Source organism: Atractosteus spatula, chromosome 13 (assembly GCF_055471065.1).
Source record: "Atractosteus spatula isolate fAtrSpa1 chromosome 13, fAtrSpa1.hap1, whole genome shotgun sequence".
NCBI classification, from domain to species: domain Eukaryota; kingdom Metazoa; phylum Chordata; class Actinopteri; order Semionotiformes; family Lepisosteidae; genus Atractosteus; species Atractosteus spatula.
Window position 1 is genome coordinate 20,839,921 of NC_142718.1, and position 22,218 is coordinate 20,862,138.

The 22,218-nt window shown below is 36.0% G+C and overlaps 2 protein-coding genes across 2 annotated transcripts; both read right to left on the minus strand.

Moving 5' to 3' along the window:
* Positions 1–10,289: 10,289 nt before the first annotated feature.
* Positions 10,290–13,214, minus strand: cxcr2 (C-X-C motif chemokine receptor 2). The gene is made up of 3 exons (XM_088930724.1): positions 12,997–13,214; positions 11,847–11,899; positions 10,290–11,518 (listed from the first exon to the last, which is right to left on the minus strand). Exon 3 carries the CDS (start codon positions 11,507–11,509, stop codon positions 10,439–10,441), a length of 1,071 nt encoding a protein of 356 aa, XP_088786850.1. The 5' UTR covers positions 11,510–11,518; positions 11,847–11,899; positions 12,997–13,214; the 3' UTR covers positions 10,290–10,438.
* A 6,019-nt stretch (positions 13,215–19,233) lies between these two features.
* On the minus strand, positions 19,234–21,331 carry cxcr1 (C-X-C motif chemokine receptor 1). The gene is made up of 2 exons (XM_088929985.1): positions 21,325–21,331; positions 19,234–20,342 (listed from the first exon to the last, which is right to left on the minus strand). The coding sequence occupies exons 1-2, from the start codon at positions 21,329–21,331 to the stop codon at positions 19,246–19,248; spliced, it is 1,104 nt and encodes a 367-aa protein (XP_088786111.1). The 3' UTR covers positions 19,234–19,245.
* Positions 21,332–22,218: the final 887 nt, after the last annotated feature.

The following is a 22,218-nucleotide window of genomic DNA, read 5'->3' on the forward strand; positions in this document are numbered from 1 at the left end:
GGATGTCCTGCTCGTCAAAACTGAGCCCTGCTAAACATTGATGAGATAAACTTTGTCAACTTGTGGTATATACTGCAGGGCCCAGAGATGAGTAATCAAGCACATAATCTTACAAGACAACATCTGCAACAGTAGCCACAAATTACTAGTGTACTGTTTGTGTCTTTCACAGTAGACACCCTGTCAACAAGCATTGTTGATGACAAATGAAAATCATCAAAATCCATTTAGTACCTGAACAGTATTGCCATCACAGGGCACACACAGACACACACTCAATATCCATTTTTATAGAACCCATTTAGCCTGGTTCATGAACCATTCAACTGGCTCAAAGACAGTATGTCTTTGAACTGTGGGAGGAAATTGGAGCACCCTGAGGAAACCCACATGGACACAGGGTGAACTCCACACAGATAGCACCTCAAGTCCAAGATTGAACCCAGGGTCCCAACGTTGTGAAGCTGCAATCTTAACCATTGAGCCACCATGCGGCTCATTAGTCAGCATAATATACAGTATATGACATAAGACTTTGTCATTTACACGTTAGCAAGTGTGTTAATTTGCTGCATTTATAAGTGATATATTTCTTTTTTTTGGCTCATATACTTGAAAGTTTACCTTTAAAAATGCTATAATTGATATCATGTTTCACGTAAATATATCATTTGTGGTACATCTTTGTAGATGTTGCATCTTATGTGGCTTTAAAGGACATTTTTGACCATGTAATGCCTTCAGTGTAGTTTATATATTTTACGTTTTGTACATTTAATTTTTAAAGCTCATGTCACTTTTAAAGCTCAATTTTTGTGTTGAATGCATATTCAGAGTTCCATGATAGTTAAATTAAAAAATAACAAAAAGGGGGTGAAAGAATTACTGTAGGTAAGCCTAAATATGTGTTAATTATGTATTTTAATATGTTTATTAAAATACATATTGAGACTGAATTGTAATACAATACCTGTTTATATTGACTAATACATACGCACAAAGTTAAGATTTTGAAAGAAATGTCTGCATTTATACAACATCCTTCCCTGGAATGTATTGCACAAGATCTTTCTTAACCCTGCTTGTAGCCCAGAAAGGATGTTGCAGGATGAGTAGGTTGTTAGCAGCTTCTGTTTCACATGTCAGTTGATAAAGGAAGAAGGGTCTGAAGACCCCTCAAAGGAGAACAAATGTGCTCATGTAAGTCCAACAGCTTGCTGAATTCAGCAACTGAGTCTATTAAATAAACCTTAATTTCATACATTTAAAACAACAAATTATTTCAGAAATATGGAATGTCAATTTTGGAATGATCTTTTAATTAAACACTTCATTGTCTCACAGAGAATAAAGGTAATTTAGCTATTCTTATTAATTAGAAATAAATGTAAACAGCTTTGTGGACTCTGGTTTCTAAATGCTAAACAGTAAACTGTAAAACAATTTAAAGAAAAAAAGTGAAAACCAAAAAAAAACCTCAGCAATGTAAAAGTAGTCCCATTTTGTGGGTAAGAGCAAGAACGAATTTGCCACTTTCCACTGCCTCTTCTCTTGTCTGCTGGTTTCATTATTTCTAATTCATCAATCCCTTTACTCCCTCTTCTTTGTGCAATTGTGGCATTCCTTTTTCATCAATCCACAGAATTTTATTTTTACTAATGTCACTTATGTATGGATGATTGATTTGTGAAACAAAATATCCTCTAAAATGAAACGCATGACTATGTAAAATGAGCATTAAGCCACTGCCAAATGTATATTGCTGCTTAATGTCTAAAAGGGAGGATTAAATAAAGGAAAACATTTTAAAATAAAAAATTAAAAGTTGAATTTTAAATTTAAAGTTTCAGATTAATTTGTATTTCCAGTATTTTTTATTTCAAACAAGAAAATCAACTTCTGTCACTTATTTTCACTTATGTCATTAATCTATGGATGGCTGGTGAGTTTTTTTTCCTACTGGCCACCATATTTTGTGAAAAAATTTGTCCTCTAAAATGAAACACGTGACTCTGTAAAATGAGCATTCACCCATTGTAAAATTAATATTGCTTCCTAACTTTCTTAGAGGCAGCAATGACATAAAGGTTTCAGAATAATTTTTATTTCCAGTATTTTTTTTTTATTTCAGGCAAGGGAACGGTTGTGATTAGTGATACTGTATATGAGATAATAAATGCAAAGTTTACAGGTGCTTCACTGGCATTGGGCCTCTCCCTTGCAGGTAGGCTGACACTCCAGTTGCTGTCAGAGCTTTGATTAACTGTACAGTGATGATCCCTGGGCAGATGAATGCCAAAAAGCAGAGGGTGTTGGGCAGCCAGAAATGCATTATACACATTATGAGAAGTTATGGTTTGAGTTAAAATGAGTACTCTGATAATCATGCATATAGTAAGTGCAGCACATGTGTGATGTAGATATGACATCATGTTTTTTTTGAAGTGGTTGAATAATCCTTTACTCGATTTCTCCTTTTGTTGCAGCTACCATTTAGAGAATTTGTTATTTAATACATCTCTCAAAATCTGCAAGGACTCTTCCCAACAAGGTGAACAAAACTAAAGATTTAATCATACCTATTCTTTTTTTAGTTTAAATGGCAATGTATAAGCCTGTCCTGCCTTAGAGTGTTCTGTTAAATCCTGGAGCATTTGCAATCCTAATGGCTAGTTGGATGATTGCTTGGCTCATTGATTAGTTGGTTGGTTGAATTGTTGCTCAGCTCATTGATTGTTTGGCTTTTGTTAGCTCACTGATTTGTTAGCTGCCTTGTTGATATGCTCAGATTCTGGTTGGTTGGTTAGTTCATTGATTGTTGATTTTGTTAGTTGGTTATTTACAAGACATAAAATGACTAATTTTGTTCATGGTGTATGTCCTGACAAATTTCAAATGTAAAATAAAAATTCAACCGATGGTACATGTGACATGGCATTTCCAGTTAAAACATTTTTCTTCTCATATGTTATGAGAGGAATAAATTTAATGGTTTGCATTATTTTCTGTTTTTTAACAATTTTCCATTTCACCTATCAAAACATGTATTCAAATATTCTCTACCCATAATGTCATGACAAAAAAACAAATGTGACTGAAACAGATTGGTATTAACAGCATGTAGTAAAGTCGCTTCTTTTTAAAGGTTAAATATGTGCTTCACAGTTTATCCCCTTTCATTTTAAACCACAAACTAAGGCTAATTGTACAATACTTATTCTTTCTGTTTTTTTGCAAATACTGTAAATCTGGACTTGGAGTACACACTAATATAAGGAAAGAGTGAATCAAAACAGTTTTAAAACACGTGTTCATGTTCCTAGCAAAGCCATCAAAATATGATAAACCTTCTTATTTCTTACTATAAAAAAGGATTCCTTATAAAATATATACCCCCTTGTGAATCCCTTATCTTTTGCCTGAATCACTAGCTGACTAATGACAAAACCCAACTTTTGGCTTGCAAAGATGCATACATGCCTCAGGTAATATGACATTTTCATATACTGTACTGTATGCTCCTTTACATTTTTATTTTTATGCTACATATGCATTAAGATAGAAAACCAATACATATAAAATCTTTAAAAAATATTTAATGCCATTCTATTATTTGCATTTGAGGTATTTTCTATTTCAATACTTGCCTAAAACTGAAATAAAAGCATTGTATTAATATTATCTCAGCATACTAACAAACATACAGTCTGTTGTCTATGAAATGTTTCTTTTCCTTTTGCCTAGGCGTTGTGATTTTACCAAAACAGGCTCAAAGCATGTTATGTGCCCTGTTATAACACTCTATGGTGTTTTTCATATTGAATGTTTCAAAATGTAGAGAACATATTCCACCTTTCAAAATCAAACTTTACTTCTGGTGCACATGTTCATTATTTCTCTATCTCTTTTCTTAAGTAAGGCTTTGATTAAAAATACAGTAAGAAACATTTTCACTAAAGTTGACAATGGTGATGTCTAAACTGCAAAGTAGTTTGCAAGGAATGTTCTTAAATGAGAGAAACCCAGGGGTTGATTGACAATTGCAAAACCACAGAAACTGATCTTGTTGAAACATTACACCTGACAGCTGGGCATGTGCTATTTATAGTAATCATTCTAGTGATTATTTTTATTGTGGACAGCACTTTGGCATGCCAGAGACAGCTAATACCAGAAAAAATGCAAACAGAGCCATACATCTACTGTATTTGTCAAAGACAGATAAAAAGAGAATAGATTGGTAACACTTTACAAGGTGCTATTATTTGTAATGCAAATAGATATGAAGAAATATGTGATTTTCTGCAGAGTTAAGATGAAATATTCTCAGTATTTCATATTAATAAGTTATGATATATTAACAGGCTACTCATGTGACAATCCATATTAACAATGAATTAATCACAATCTGACTTTGATTTGTAATGGATCAGAATTCTAACATTATTTTTAGGTAAATCTGAGATATATTTGCAGCAGAAAAAGAGATTACTCTGTTGTTTTTATTACTGTTTTCCTAAAGAAAACCTAAGGGAATTCTTCAGAGCTGTAAAAATATGAGAAAACAAGATTCTGATGTAATTGGTTTTATTTGAAAGCAAACCAGAAAATATTTACTTTAACAATAGTTAGTGATCAAATATATCTCTATATCTCTATATCTGACTAAAACACATGTTCTCAAATCTAAGGAAGTTAGAGATACAACTGTTATCACCATTTGCCTTCAAGATAAAAAAAATACATTAACGGTATTATTTATTATGTTTGAGCAAATATGCACAGGAACAAACATTATGCATCTTTTTCAGTGTGTGTCACATTAATTGTTTTTAGATTACAGCAATGTATTTTTGAATTATTTTCTGTGGCTAAAGAACTAACTTTCATTAGAAATATTTGTTTTCATCCTTTAATGTACAGTAGTTATCCATGCTTCACATCAAACACTATTTCCCCCCACGCCTCCAGACTTACAAGCATACTTTATTGCTAATATAAACATGTACAATATCTGCCACTTGAACCACCCATATTAACTCCTGAAAACAGCTTAGCCCACACCTAAATAAAGTTCTGCTGTTAGTCTTATCAACTGTGCACAGTACTAAAACATCATTAAAATGTAAGCAAAGATCTCTGGTGCATGTCAATCCCTAAACATATGCATTAACAGATTTTATTCTAGACAATAAAGCCACAGGATATGACACAGTCTAGAACACCACTATTGTGACCATTGTGGTTCTGCGCAGGATCGTGCCCTCGCCACTACGCCCTGCTGGTTCCCTCCTCACTACCAAGGCACAAACCCAGGTCTCTGTTGTCATGCAACAGAGAACCAGCCGGCTGAGCTAAAGGAGACCTGGGCAGCTGAGTTCCTTGTTATGCACAGGGAGGGCAGTGAGGTCACTGTGCCGCAACAAGCTCCGCTACACCATGGTTGTGAATTGGGACACTGAGAACAGAACTTGTGTTTCCAACAGGAAATTGAGCAATGCTGGAAACAGGACTTAAGATGGTACATATTCAGACTAGACAATTCTGTCCCGCTTTTCATGTTTTCACACAGCCCTGGAAAATGTATCTCTGAGAAGATACATTTCCTGACTTCAAGAAGCACTTACTTTTTCACTCATTAAAACAGATAAATACCTTAATATACATAATTTTAAAAATAATAATATGCTATAAAGTCATGTTAAGAAATAATGTAGTTATTAGTAGTAAATAACTTCAAGATGTATTCAAAGTCTCTTTTCTCACATTCACCTGTCCTACAAGTATCACTGTAAAAATAAATTAATATAAACAATTTGTTTTGATAAACATTCTGATTGTGCAAATTTACTAAACACATTATAATATTTTAAAACCAGATATAACTTTGTTAAAACAATTAACATATTTAGCATTACATTAATTATATATAAATTATTAGTCATAAATGAGTGAAACCCCCCTAGTCACTGATGCCCGCTCTGCCCTACAGGTGCAAGCCCTCAGTGTCAGTCTGCACTGGGTCTGGGCCACTGCATTTAACAGCCCCACTGCCCTTGGTGCCCCTTAACTATGGCTACTATGACTGGGTTACCCCCTCCTTTTCCCCCTCCTACAGCTTGTATCCGAATAGTATGTCTCAATCATCAGTGCTGCTGAAACCCGCTGGAACTCAAGCTTTCTCTAGATCTTTGGGCTCCTACTTGGAATGAGCGACTCCTTCTTGAGCTTCACCAATGCAAACAAATAATGTGCATGTACTGGGCCTAGATCATTAATTGTTCTCATCATCCCAGTGCAGAGTGCAGTTCCCTCAGCTGGGCGAGTCACACCAAATACTCTATACATATTCGGCCCTCTATCCCATTCATTAGAATTTAACTGAACTGCTGGATTTGCAATTAGTTAAAATGTAGTTTATATGGTAAGTTTTAAACATACACAGTGCAGAAATGGAATGGAGGTTTTTCTGTTCCAAGATGACTCGGCGAAAATAAGAGGTACTTTCTCAAGAGAAATAAATAGTGATGACACAACAGCTTCTCTCAATAGAAAAAAAATTCTACATTAAAAAATTCAGTTGTTAGATGCTCCGCACATGCCTTGAAAATGAGCTGAGAGAACTTTGATTTAGTGAAAAGAAAATATTTATTGTAAAATTGACAAATACAGTATATACAATTCCTGGTGAAAGAATTCAGACACTTGCACAGTTTTTACATTTTGTTGTTTTAAAGTTTGCAGTCATGGCACTTTTAAATTCAATTACTATTTGTTATGTACAGAACCTACTTTAAGTCTTCGAAGCAAAAGACAAAAGGGAAAATGTGAACAGATAATACAGTATACATGAAAGAAAAATGGAAAAGTCATTATTGCACAAATATCCAAACACTTCGCTATGGCAACCCTAAATTACTTTAGGTGCAAAAAATACATCAACAAACTTTTATGAGCCATTCTGTTTAAGTCAGGTGGTCCCAGGCAAGGAGGAAAGTGGTGAGGAATGCCACTGTGAGGTCAATGAAACTGTGAAACAGTGGCTGAGATAAAAATGTCCATCAATTGACAATATCTAGATTATATGACAGGATGCAAGGAAGCCATTACCAAAAATAAGTCACTTTAAAGATTGCATGGAGTTTGAAACACCTGAATGATCCTGCCAAAATGTAGTAAATGGTGCTGTGTTCAGATGAGGCCTAATTGGAACTTTTGGTCTAAATTCTAGGTGCAGTTGCAACGCTGCACACCTCCAAGTCAATACCACCCCTGCACTAAAGCATGGTTGTGCTCCTTCTCATCAGGGCCTGAAAGGTATTGTTAGCATTAAAAGAGACATAGATGGAGGAAAGTATAGACAAATACTAGTGGGAAACAATTTTCATTCAGCCAAAGAATTAAAACTGGGGCTAATTATTTTGTAATTCCACAAAATGGGACACCATAAGAAGGGTCTGAATACCTTTGCATTGCACGGTGCATAAACATAATTGTGTATATTGTAACGCAACGGGGGCTCAGGCGGGCGCCCTTGCCGCATCAGGTCGGCCCCGCACCGTCCGGGGCTCAAACCCGGGACTCCCGCGTCACTCAGCAGGGACCCAGCCCAGTGAGCCAAAGAGAGATCTCTCTACAGCCCAGTAGCTGTAGTCCTGCTATCACAGGGAAGGGCGGTGACGTCACCTGCTCTGGTACGCCGGCTCTTACACAGTGCCTGTCGGCCGTAAGCGTTACACTCTCCCCCGCTTAAATCGCCATCCCCGGCGAAGGGCTATCCCACCCCGCTTCTGACACCAATGTAACGCAACGGGGACTCAGGCGGGCGCCCTTGCCGCATCAGGTCGGCCCCGCACCGTCCGGGGCTCAAACCCGGGACTCCCGCGTCGCTCAGCAGGGACCCAGCCCAGTGAGCCAAAGAGAGATCTGGGTCCCTGCTGAGTGACGCTGAGTGACGCGGAAGTGACGCGGAAGTCCCGGATTTGAGCCCTGGACGGTGCGGGGCCGACCTGATGCGGCAAGGGCGCCCGCCTGAGCCCCCGTTGCGTTACATTGGTGTCAGAAGCGGGGTGGGATAGCCCTTCGCCGGGGATGGCGATTTAAGCGGGGGAGAGTGTAACGCTTACGGCCGACAGGCACTGTGTAAGAGCCGGCGTACCAGAGCAGGTGACGTCACCGCCCTTCCCTGTGATAGCAGGACTACAGCTACTGGGCTGTAGAGAAATCTCTCTTTGGCTCACTGGGCTGGGTCCCTGCTGAGTGATGCGGGAGTCCCGGGTTTGAGCCCCGGACGGTGCGGGGCTGACCTGATGCGGCAAGGGCGCCCGCCTGAGCCCCCGTTGCGTTACAATATAAACAACCTAAAATAAATATATGAAAGTGAAGAAAATCTACAGTGAATCAACTGCAAGGTTTTTCTTTTTTAAACACAGATTTCCAGCAGCTATTCTGGAGAACCCCAATCCTGCACGTTTTGCAGGCCATCATTAAATTCCAATTTGACCTGGAACAATTACATTGTGATTAAGCAGGTGATGTGTTAAATCAAAAAAATTAGAGATGATTTTGGATAAAAACATCATAATTGCCTCGAGCTCTTAGTGACCACTATTACCTTAAGATACCAGTAAACATTTTTAAAAGATTGACAACTTAAGTGTATAATCACTTGCATGTTACTAGGCTAGTCTATTAAATCCATTCGACTGCGGCTCTTTAACTCTCTCCTTTATTCCATATCATTTTAGTAGTCTCAACATCAAGAATAAAATAGAATAAAAGCACACTGTGGAACAAAAATGTTTGGGAATGAAGAAGGAGATGTAAAAACACATGGAAAGTGACACATAATATCACATTTTCAAATTATTGTATTACATAGAAATGACACCTGAAGTGCACGTTTGTGATGAATCCCCCATCAGCTGACATTGTTGGAATAGTTTTCATGACTTAGAATGTGATTGCTCTATTTAGATCCACTTAAAGAGCATCTCATTTAGAACATATGGTTACCTTTCCATTGACTTTCACTGCTTTCTGTTTAAAGTTACAATATATGTAATACCATTTCAGTAGTAGCTATGCGGGTTTTAATTTACAACACAATGAAAAAATGTTAGCATAGAAATGGACCACTGAAATGTGTTGATTGTGATCACCACCAAACTCAGTTTTCAGCTAATGCAAAAAGTTAATTTATCAACTGGTGATGTTTTCTTTGTGCTCGTTGAACGAATTAACACAACTGATAAGTGACTTAGAAGTCAATGCGTTATGCTTGTCTTTGCTCCTTATTTCTTGAAATAGAATTGTGCTTGTAGATTATAGACTTGATAATAAAAAGATTAAATCAGCACCATATTTTAGTACTTCAGTAATGGACTTTTTGGGATTTTTCTGTTTCACAGGTTTCAAACATTTCTAAAGCCTATTGCAAAACAATGCAAATACTTCCTATTATTATGATGTAATGTTGAAGAGATTGGAAGAGATTGGAAAATAAGATAAATAATGTCACTGTGACTCTTACCAGGACAAAGATTGAACATAAATTGATAAAATACATCAGCAGTTAAACAGTAATATCAATAAATAATTCTTGAGTGAAAAAAACTCCAAGTTTTATTAGCTAAAATAGCTGTTATATTATGTTAGAGACTTCATTACAATTTTGTAGTATTTTTGGAAGTCTAAATGATGGCATTGAGGTTAGATATCTTTAATAGATCACAGCTGTGGAAATATAGCATTCTCATAGGAAAGCATTGTTGTTCCCTCAATTCCTCAAAGGGTAATGTTTACTATGATTCTTGCTTGATATGAAAAGTAGTTTCAACAGGACATTAACATTACATACAGTATAAAATATAATATAATTAGCAAAAGTTTTTAATATGTTCATATTGTTAAGCCCCTAAATGGACAGGATAGAAGAGAACCCTCTACTGCTCAAGTTTGTTGCTGTTTCAATATGGTGATATCTGTGCAACTGAAATACATACAGTATATCCAAAACTGACAGATCTACAAACTTAAAAAATAGATATGAATGCTGCTCTCAAAATATAAAAGGCATATTAAAAGGTAATATGCAATGAAAATTAAAACACAAGTTTCAATTTAAAGGTTTGGTGTCTGAACATGCCTTACAACAAATACTTGTTATTGGAACAAGTAATAGGTTTATTCCATGCTGAAAAAAAGAAGAAAGAGAACACAACGTTTCGGCCGTGGAGAAGGCTCCACGGCCGAAACGTTGTGTTCTCTTTCTTCTTTTTTTCATACTTGTTATTGTTCATGTATTCTCAGACCAGTTGCTTTTATTTTTATTTCACTATATTGCCAATGAATGCAACGTAAAGATTATTTTTTTCGATCTGCAATCACTGTTGCTCACGGTCTGTGGTAGAATGTTTCTTCTCCCAAACACGAAGGTCTACAGTGTTGTAGATGTATTTCCAGACGTAGAGTAGTGAGAAGAGTCCCGTCGGTATGTCGACAAGATTTTCTTGCTGATGAAACCATGTCGGAAAAGAGCTGTGAAGAAAGTGTTGCGAAACTTCTGGCCAATGAACGCATACAGGATGGGATTAATGCAGCAGTGCATAAAAGCAAGAATCCGGGTGACCTGCATGGTGGCATCAATCTGATTCTGTAAAGAACATGTCTCCGTGATGACATTTCCTCGCATCAAGGTATCCACAAACATAATGATATTATAGGGTAACCAGCAGATAATGAAGGCAAGGACCACAGAAAAGATCACCCTCATCGCTCTGTGCTTCTGCCCACTTCTGGTCTGACAGAGGGTTTTCATGGTGAAGCCATAGCAGAAAATCATGATGACTAAAGGGATGAAAAAGCCTACAGTGTGTCGCAGGAAACGGATGGCCACCCTCCACTTGCCCAGTTGTTCTGCATTTATATGTTCGTGGCACATTATCCTTTTGTGGGACACTGAATTGAAAGCCTGGCGGTATATGAGGATAGGCAACGAAAGCAGTGCCGCCATCAGCCAAACTCCAATGCACAAGGTGCGCACAAGTAGTCGTTTCTTGGTGAAAGCTTGTGTAGCATGGACAATCGCCAAATAGCGGTCAATGCTGATACAGGCCAGAAGCAAGATACCACTGTAGAAGTTTGCCTCTTGCATAACAGACACTAACTTGCACATGAAGTCCCCAAATATCCATTCTGAATTTTCATAAACCACCCAGAAAGGAAGAGTTAAGGTAAAGAAAAGATCAGAAATGGCCAAATTCAATAGGTAGATTTCAGTAGAAGATTTTTGCTTTTCCATGCAGCAGATCACATATATTACTAGTATATTTCCCAACAGACTGAGGAGAAACACAAAGGTATAAATGCTCACCAAAATGCCACTGTTCAAGGCAAAAAAGGATTGGGAACATGGAGAAGAAGATAGATCGTAATCAAAAGTACTGTTCTCATCATAAGAGTAATTAAAGTCACTGAAGTCCAAATCTGATAGGTTTAAAACTGTCATCTTGGTTTCCTGTTACAAAACACAAATGATATTGATTAGCATGACATCCAAATGAGGAACACCATTTGTATCTTTAATACAGTATTAGGCATCTTGCCTTATCTGAACGTTTTATTCTCTAAAAATAGTTGTCTGAACATATTTGATGTGTTGCGTAGATTTAGAAAGTTTGTAATCTGAACATTTTATGTTTCATAGCAAATCAATTAACAACCAACATTGAGTAAATTATACATGCAATGAATAATTTAAAGCATCAACAACGAAAAAATTGAAATCATTATATTTTGTACAGAATTAGTTTTAGTGTTTGTTTAAAAAAAAAATATGTGCATACTTTGCAACTGGAAGTGCAGTTCTTAAATAGATCCAAGCTGGGTATCTGTATTTCTGTAACACAATAAACATAGTGGAAAGATGTAAGGTACATATACAGGAACCAGTATAACACAGTTATAAACAAAATGTGGAATTTCTAGGTTTCAAGAAATGAGGATAAAAAATCTACTACCTACTTCTTCGCAACAGTTTCTATTTATGAGTAACTAATAGAGTAAGTTTCAATGGACATTTATTGGTATTATTTCTAATAGTACAATAATACTAATTTTCTTTGTTGACTTGCTTAGGCAAAAAGTAAACAAGGTTTCTCCAAAGCTTCCCGTTCTTATAACTGTTATTATGGCCTAAAAAAAACCACTATGAATTCACGTGATTTGCGTCAGTGCGCTCAGTTCTTAATTCCTTTATAATCTAAAGTAGAAATGATTTCTAATGTATTAGTAATAGTAAAGTGTGAAAACTAGATAAGGAAGAGGGTGACATCTGGACATACTGAAACAACATTACTTCTTGTTTTTTGAAGAAGCATATTTCTGCTGACCATATGCTGTAGTTGTTTCCTATAGTTCAACAGGGGTGCATGTGCAAGAGTGTTTGCTCATTCCCCCTCCATTATTTTATTTATACATGTTTAAATAAAACATTCTTAAAGAAGTGCTTTACACATGTTTAAAGCACTTCTTGTAGCATAAAACACTATTTTAACTAAACAACTGTAATCTAAATGTTAAGAATGTGATTTAGAAATGCTTACAATATAACAATTTAGAACTTAGAACAATAATTTAGAACTTCCTGCTTTATAAGTTTGGTATTTACTTTATCTACTGCTTGTTATTTTCCTTCAAGGAGTAGTAATTTTGTGATTACTCAGTCATTTCATTAACCTATTTAAAAACACCAATTTCAATTTTACATATAAAATCATAAAATAATAAATACCTGTCTTATACTACGAATATCATTTTTAGTAGTAATACAGTTTAACTTAAGAAATCTCCTGTCACTTCATTTACAACTCACATTTAGAACTTCACTAGTAGACAATTTAACTTTTAAAACACATCTTCCATTTCATGAATGACCTCTAATTCTCACCTTCATTTTTTATTTGCAAATCACATAAATGGAGATTAAAATCTTACCTGTCACAGACTTTCTTGAGTTTTTGTCTCTGATGTCTTAAAACCATAAATACAAAACAGAATAGTTCTGTTTTTGTTTAGGCAGGGTACAGCAAAGTCCTAATCAAAATGATTGATGCAATTATGCATTATCTGTGTGCAGAGTGCTGGAAACAACCTTCTGTTTTAAAGACAAGCAATAGTTTGTGTCTGCTATAGTAACACTGTTGTACATGTTACAAGTGTTTCTTCTTCATTTGGTCTGGTTCAACCTGGTGCTTCCTTCTAAAAATACACAGCTTCTGCCAAAGGAAAGAGGAGGAGCAATGTGAATAGGGTTAAACATTGTTGAAAATAATCAGGAAACATCTCAGAGGTACATACATCAAGACAAAGAAATAGTATCTACAATACATACTGTACCTAAATTCACACACTAATTAGATTCTATATCAGGTAAATATTCACATTTCTAAGGTTATCTACTTTTAAAAATGCCACTTCATCATCAAGTCTATGTAAGTCAAAGTATGTAAAACTCAGGAGATTCTGACTCTGACTGAATAAATGTATTTGTGCTTGCAGGATAGGCTCCAACTCCCTCTGCGACTGTATTAGAGCATTTTGAAATTGGATGGATTGAGAAATGTATTAATATTTTGCTAAAATAATATATTTTGTTGGTGTAAGGCTTGTAGTGCAGATAGGAGGTCCAGAAAACATTCTAAAATGCTGAAAAGTGTATTTAAAATCATTGACCTCGAGCTGTTTGTATGATTACTTATAATGCCCTGTGATTACTTTCATGATATTTATGCTATACCTCCAATTCTTAAGTCAGAGTCCTTAAACTTTGTGTTATTTTACTCTTATCTTCCTTAAATACTCTGCACCATGCATTGTACATTTATCATTTCATGGGGTTATATGGTTCCAATGCTTCATGTAGTTATTTAGTTGTTCCAAAGTAGTATTCTATGGTTTAATTATCTCTCAATACATCCAAATAGAATTTCAAATACAGGTACTGTAGATTACAAACACACCCAAATACACTTCATCGTTGTGCCACTTTTACAATGCCATAATAACCTGCTGTTGTTTTGTTAATTTAACCATGAATATAAAGTAAGCTGACAAATGTTTGAAACTAAACCAATAGTGTAAACCCTAAAGGCTGTCAATCTAACATATCAAATCCTGTGAAGTTATTAAGATTTAAAGCATAGTTTAATTACCTACAGTATGAGTTAATAACATTTTAAGATAATTCCCTGACAAAAATACAAAACTCAGATACTTACATTTGAGTAAACATATTCATACATATAGCGTTGAAAACATGTAGTAGAGTCTTTGACAAGGAATTTCTTTAGGAGTTGAAATGTTTTACCTAATATTTCTATTAAGACTTAACAACTTAAGACTTTAAGTTGTTGATGACAGTTAATGCGTGTTGTATTATCAGAAAACGCTTATCTGTTCCAAACACACTCTTGTTCCTATCATGAAGCAGACTCTCTCTCAGGATATACAGTAGAAAAAAATATTGCTTGCTTGACTTTCATTGTGCTGATGACAAAGCTTTTAAATGAATAGTTAACAAATTAACAACTGAAGAAGGTTCCACAGCTGAAACATTGTGTTTCCTTTCCCCATTTTTTCAGCATTGAATAAACCTTTACTTATTCCTTTTCATATTAATTGCGTTCTGAAAGGAAACATGAATGACATGAAAGTAATAGGTTTATTTAGGTGTGACCCGAAGAAGGCTCCACAGCCGAAACATTGTGTTTTCTTTCTTCTCTTTTCAGCATGGAATAAACCTACTATTTGTTCCTTTGCAGCCTACGCATGCTGACGCAGCTAACCACCTGATCTACTATAATACTAATAATACTACTACTAATAATAATAATGTCACAAAGCATTTTTCAGGACCCTATGCAGACGATAGAATCCGGAAGGAATCTGCAACAAACACAGGGGAGAAAAGACTAGGAACAGGGCTGGGAGACAGGGGGGTATGTTGACGGTGCACTGGTGCTCGGGGGGGCATGGCCAAGGCAAACAAGCCCAAAAGGAGTCTGAAGGAAAATCCAGAGTGGGTGAAAGTCCGGAGCCGGGTGATCCATCCATGAAGGAGACCACAAAAGTTAAAAGCCGGGATGGGATCTGGTGAAGGGTCGGGGAAATAAAAAGGGGTAACGGGGCCAGGCACTCCAAGCCCCGGACCCAGATGGTCAGGATGCCGTTGCGAAGCCTATGCCGTCGAGCCTTTCCTGGACTCGCTAGTAGGCGGGCTTCCGGGCGTCCGTCTTCCAAAGCTGAGCCCAGAATGGTAGGATCGTCTGGCTTTTATAGGGAAGGGCTGAAACAGGAGGCAGGTGTAGGAAAATCAAGCAAAACGGGAAAGAGCCGGACCGCCCTTAAGAGGAGGGACTCACGGTCGTGACAAATAAATGCAATTTCCTTTCATTTGGAGATTTATTGAAAGTATCAGAAAATTCATTTAAAAATTCCAGACTCTTTTATTTGGAATTAATTACATACATTTAATTAACTGATCAAAAAGGACTCTGTGAGTGAAAAAAGAAACCTGTTTACGAGGCCATATATAAAATAAATAAAAGGTACCAAAAAGAACAATGAAAAGGGGCAGCAGGATATCTTTCTCTTCAAGAGGGCTTGTGCTCGATGTAATGTATCACAAAAGGAATTCAGTGCTAAATGTGAAATCAATGTGTCTTCCAGTTTTTTTCAGAATAATACAAACCAGAGGAACCAACACTTGATGTATTTTGTCATTGACTTTGCACAGTTTTACACTTCATACAAACAGCCACTAGAGGGCAGTAACTATCTATACTATTAGCAAACCTCTTTCAACAGCCACCTCACGTTGGCCCAGAGCCAATTCAGGGGAGCACTGGGCACAAGACAGGATAAACCTGGGGAAAACACACACAGATAGCACCCCACGAATGGAACACAGGGCCTCTGTGCTGCAAGGCAGCAAGTGCTAACTACTGCAACACCACACCACCCCTGTCATCCATCTGCAATTATTAAATAAAATATAAAAACAAAATGTTATTTAGAGCATTTCTGCAAACACATCATTGTAAACCATTTCCTGTTTAATTTAATTTGTACTTGAGATATGAAAACTCAAAGAACAAAATAAAGAAACAGTAACAATCTATGCTAAAGAAATCGAAATCAAGCATCAGATAAGACAGCTGGCAAACAAGATGACAAGATTTGCACATAAATTATACTGCACTGTGATGGAAAGTAAGATTCAGGAAGGTTAAATAAACAACTTAGAAATCTTTCTCATTTCGGTTCTTGATAAAGCTAATAATTTATAATAAATTATTAACTCATTATATAGTTGTTTCTTAACTGAATTTGTTCAACATTAGTAACATGTCTTACTTTCTGAGGCAGCTTAATCATGCTTACTCTGTTGCAAAACCATTACAGGCCTTATATGACCAACATGTGAATTTTGCATAGTTTAGGCATTAAACAACCATTTTTTCATACTTATGGTTAATTTACACGCATTGTTTCCCATTTTATATTGTTACAAAATAGAGAGGGCAGGAAATAGCCTAAGCATGAAGTAAAATTTGAGCCATGTGATTTTTTTACATCTCCAGTGAAACAGCAATAAATGAGAGTCAAACTAGTCACGACAACTGTTTATTATCAATAAATAATGCATTATGTACAACTCACAACATTATATTACAACTCATACAACTCATAACATTATATGCGCACACAGGTTATGAAATCAGAGCACATAGGAAATTGAACTGCACCCAAAAAACTTAATTCCAAAACAAATTATAATAATAAAACAAACACAGTCGTTAATTGCTAAATTGACCACATGAGACTGGCTGCGAGAGGCCCAACTTGGCTGTGTGCATTAATATTGCAACTCGATAAGCAATATCTACTGTATGCTCTCGTAGTCTTGCACCTCACTGCTCATGCTCGCTCAACACTCAGTCTCAATGACTGGGCTCGTTGAATCGTTGTCCCTGTCTTTTGGATCTCTATGCTTCTATGAGAATGATTATATTAACCCCCCAAAAATTCAGGTTTATAATTTTACATACACTCAATTTAGTGCGCACAAGTTTTTGTCACTGGGAAAAAATTTGCACAACTTGAAATTTTTGCACACACAGTCCATTAAAATTAGAGGGAACATTGCTTGTGACATTCCATAAATTATATCACCCTGATCAACATTTATCTGTATTCTTGGTTTCTGTCCAATACTTTCAATGCATATATTTACAGTATAGTGTGTATCATATGCTCTGTTTATATCCATTAGTGACGTTACTTCTTCAAAGAACTCTAACAGGTTAGTTACACAAGACCTGTCTCTTAGTTACTCAAGACCTGCTTCTTATAAATCTCTGCTGGCATTCCCCAAGAAGCCTTCTTTCATGTACTGTAGATGATCCTCCACTTTAGTTCTCATTATATGGAATCTTATATGGAATAAAAGTATCACTGGCAAATTATGTGGTAGTCTTTTGTCCCCTTGTTATGAATGGGGAATACTTTAGCCATATATTGTGATTGCAATTACATATAATTGCACAGTCTTAATTATCTTCTAATGCAGAAGCTTCATTTCTTTTTTCTCCTAATATCCTTGTCATTGAAGTATAAGCACACAATTGCCTTTTTTTTCATTGTTTTTCCTGAGGTTTCTTGGCTCTACTTTCTGTTCATCTTCCTTGCTGATTTTCTATCTAATATTTTCACCCTAATTTAAACATTTGCACTTTCTTTGTAATTTGTTGCCCCTAGTCACCCAATACCTATCACATTTAGATGTAATCTATATAAATGGTTCAGGTGGGTAGCTGCGTCAGCATGTGTAGTCTGCAAAGGAACAAGTAATAGGTTTACTCCTTCTTCAAGGTTTCAGTAGCTCTGAGCGCTTCAGCACATGTTTATGGATTATTTCCATCATGTCACCTTTATGGAGCATTCCACTTTGTCACCTGTACAATCTGCAGGCAAGATTAAAATTACAAATTAAAATTTGTACATTTGCTGGAATAAATCATAGAGTCAAAAAATAAAGCAGGATCACTTACAGTGATCCAACTACCAAAAGGGATACTTGGGCTGACTGGCCTCCTCTCATTAATCATCTTTCTTATGTTCTTGAAGAAATAATTATACACAGCACTTTGTGTCAGTGTATTTCTTTCTGCTCAAATGTTCTTTGATTTAAAAAATGTTTATAATTTTTTAATGTTGACCCACCAATTATTTATCAAATAATATTTATGGACATTTTGGGATCCCTAGAGCCTTCTACCAAATGATGATGTCTTGTTGTGATAGTAATACTTCTCAGTATAATAGGAAGAGCAGGTTCAGACATTTGGTGTTTGTGCTTGGCTGGAGTGACAGGTCAGAATCCCCACTTTAACAAATAAATACAATAGTTTTATTGGCTTGACTTCAAATTTTACACTTGAGTAAAAGTAATAATAAGAATAAGAGTAAAGGTAAAAGAGTAAAGACTAACATCACCCACTGATGTTTTTAGTATTAGTATTTAGATAGTAGGAAAAATGTATTCATGATAACACACCTACAGTAATCATTTATAGACTCATGAATGGGCAGAGTGACAAAACAGTGTTGGCAAACAGTGACTTTAAAATAAATTTAACCAAGGCCTAATGTGCAAAGATCATCCTTAGCTGAGATGTGATCACCATCTCTCAGGTATTCTCCCAGCATAAAGTCTCACAATGTCTGCTAATAATTCCACAATACTAAAAGGCCAACAACTCAATGCAGGAGAACTGAGTGTTATTAGGTGTCTGAGGGGGTCTAGTGTAACAGGCTAATGTTTCTGTGATGTGTCTCTGAGCTCCAAACCACAGTAAAGTACTGTAATCAATCGTATGATATAATTAAATATCTTAATTGTATAAGATAAAAATAAACAATGAGCACAACAATATTTGGAAAATGTATTTATTTCAACTATACAGTATATACACTTATAGATAATACATAAGTCTCTAGTCCCAATGTAAGAACATCTGTGAGAGTTTGTAATGGTGTTTTATGAAAAAAAATGATATATGCTATTTTCAATTACCAAATGCTATGTGTAAAAATAGTCTGCAGAAATAGACTACACAATAAAAAATAAAGATTTTTTTTAAAGTAAAGGATTTTTTTATATTTTCTTGGATGACACTGTCATTATAGGAATGTTGATGTTATTTCTGATGTCTGGGACGTAGATCTGCTGGATTTGGACAAAGAGCTGCGTTCTAGCACCCTCGTTTTGTAAAGCAGATTTAAAAGGTTCCTTCTGAATTTCTGTCCCACGAATGCGTAGAGGACAGGGTTGATGCAGCTGTGAAGCAGACCAAGGCTCTGGGTGAAAAATAAAGCCAGATCAATTGAATTGCGTGTCTCACAACTGTACGAGATGAGCCCGGACCTGATGAGGGTGTCTGAAATCACTGATAAGTGATAGGGCATCCAGCACAGAAGGAAAGCAATGACCACAGCCACAATCACCCTCATAGCTTTTTGCTTCTCGAAACTGCGTGTCCCCAGCAGTCGGCTAATGGTAAAACCATAACACACAAGCATTACTATCAGAGGTAAGAGGAAGCCCAGGACATGTCTAAGAACCCTTGTGGCAAGCTTCCACTGAGCTGCACTCTCTGGGTTATGGTATTCGTAACATACAATTCTGTCAGAGTTCACAGGTTTAAATGCGTCATTGAAGAGGACAGGGAAGGAAAAAACAGTCCCCAGAACCCAGACAGAGAGGCACACCATCCAGCTGCAGAGCACCCGTCTCTTTCTGTGGGCTTTCACTGCCCAAACAATGGCCAAGTAGCGGTCAATGCTGATGCACATCAGGAACAGGATGCTGCTGTAGAAATTGACCTCCTGGATCAGACTGACCAGTTTGCACATGACATCTCCAAACACCCAGCCGTGCACAGTGCTCACTGCCCAGAAGGGGATGCTCAAAGCAAAGAGGGTGTCTGCCACTGCCAGATGAAGGAGGTAGATGTCAGAGGGTGACAAGAATCTATAATTATATCCAATCACCAGGGCAACTATAATGTTCCCAGGAATGGCAAGCAGGAAGATCAGGAAATAGACAACACAGATGGCTGAATTCACAGCTGGCTCGAAATGAGGTCCTTGGCAGATGATGGTGTTTTGATCGATCTGAAAAGTCCCAGTACTATTTCCTGACAGATTTTCATAATCTGAAAAGTTGTTAAATAAAATATAAAAGTCTTCAAAGTTTAATCTTAAAGCAGTATCTGGACCTGTTGAGTAAAATAGAAATGAAATAAATTAATGTAATGAGGTGTGCAAAGTATAAAAATATATTTCTTTATATAGGCAGGAGAATGAAAAAAAGAACAAAAACAGTATGGTCTTAAAGTTTCTCTAGATTAGCTGTGAGAGAACACTTTTTAAATGGGTATTTTTTACTGTTTACATGAGATCAATTCACTGAACTGATGATGAATAGATGGATAATGTATTCCTGATATACGGTACATTCCAGTTCTCTGTCCAGACTCTTTCACACTGATCTGCCTCATTTAACTTAACATGTAGACTTTAAAGATTAAAAGTCCTCCACAGAGTTTGTACTCAACTAAACAATGACAAAGAAGTCCTTTGGGTTTAAAATTTTCGCTGATGATGTCTTTTAAACAAGCACTAATGAAATCCTTGCATCACTCTGAAGGTCATATCCACTACAGCAAACATTCACAATAATTCCCTTTCTGTCTTCTTTCTTTTTATCCCAAAACTTTAAGGTACATTTCTCCTGAGCAAAATGTATTCATTATTGGCTAAAATGTTTTAGTAAAATTATGAAGATGAGACCACAAAGGTGTATTTCTGTATTTAGAAGGCAAAAATAAAATTACTATGCCATTTTCAGTCTGATTGACTTGGTGAAGGTAGCAGTTAATTTTTCAGCTATGGCTCTTTTAAAGGAAAACAATATGGAGAAAAGTTTGCACTTTTAGCTCTCAGCAAAAGATTGAAAAGAAAGGCAAAATTGTGACGGCAACATTTGCATTGAAGTAACCAAACATATCAAAGTCACAAATTATTTTACACAAACCTATATACAACCTACTTCAGATAATCTTTTTCATAAAGAATTAAAAAATTCTAAACAGTATGTGAAGCCACACATACAAAATACCAATATTTGGAATTTTAATTTAATTTTTTAATCTGAAAACATAAAACTTATGCAGTACCAAGCAGAATATTTATTCCTACCATCCATATTCAGGTTTTGTGTGAAGTGCCTAAAGCCAATTCCAATTCAAAGCTGCAAGTGTCCTCCACTTCTCACTTTTAAGACCTCATTACATCTTCTGCTGTGCTTGGTCTTGTGTCACAGGCACATGCAATGTTTTGTCATTATACTTTACCTAAGAGGAACTAAAAACAGTCATAAATGGGAGGGAGATTTTGTTCAGTAGGCATTTTTTAATGAAAGTGGTATCTGCCTGTATTCATTTGTATATACAGTATTTTCATTGTGCAATTTCATACTTATTAAAGTGGAGAAAATAGTTATGTAAACTGAATATCTGAACAAAAAAAACCCAATTAAATCCTAAACAACTGAAACAATTAAACCACAGTAAAAGTATATGTATGTCAATATCCCAAGCTGAAACAGAACTCCACAGTGCTGGAGCAAAGCTCTAAAACATAGGAAAGAATAAATGTAGCAAATAGCTGATTTTAGAAATTAGGAATCTGTTTCAGTTCATCACTGAACAATAAGAATCCTTGCATCTTCTGATCAATACAGTCATCACTGATTTTTGGGTAAGTGGTGAATACTGAGAAATAGACTAAGCTGAATGTTTATAAGAAATTAAATTTTGCTTCAAATTACATGCCACTAATCATTTTAGATATGAGGTTCAAGCATCATTTATCAAACTAAAATTTCATGGGTTTATGTGAACATTATTATACAGTAGCATATCCATATGCTACAGTATATGCCTATTTAACTCCAAGCTTAAAGCTTTTTAGAGAAAAGGGATCCTGAGTTTCTCAATAACAAAGGACTGTGTGCTTCACAAGTTTACAGTATGTTGTAATACAAGAAAATAAGAAAGATTACAAATGAGAAGCCAGTTCATTCCACTAGCC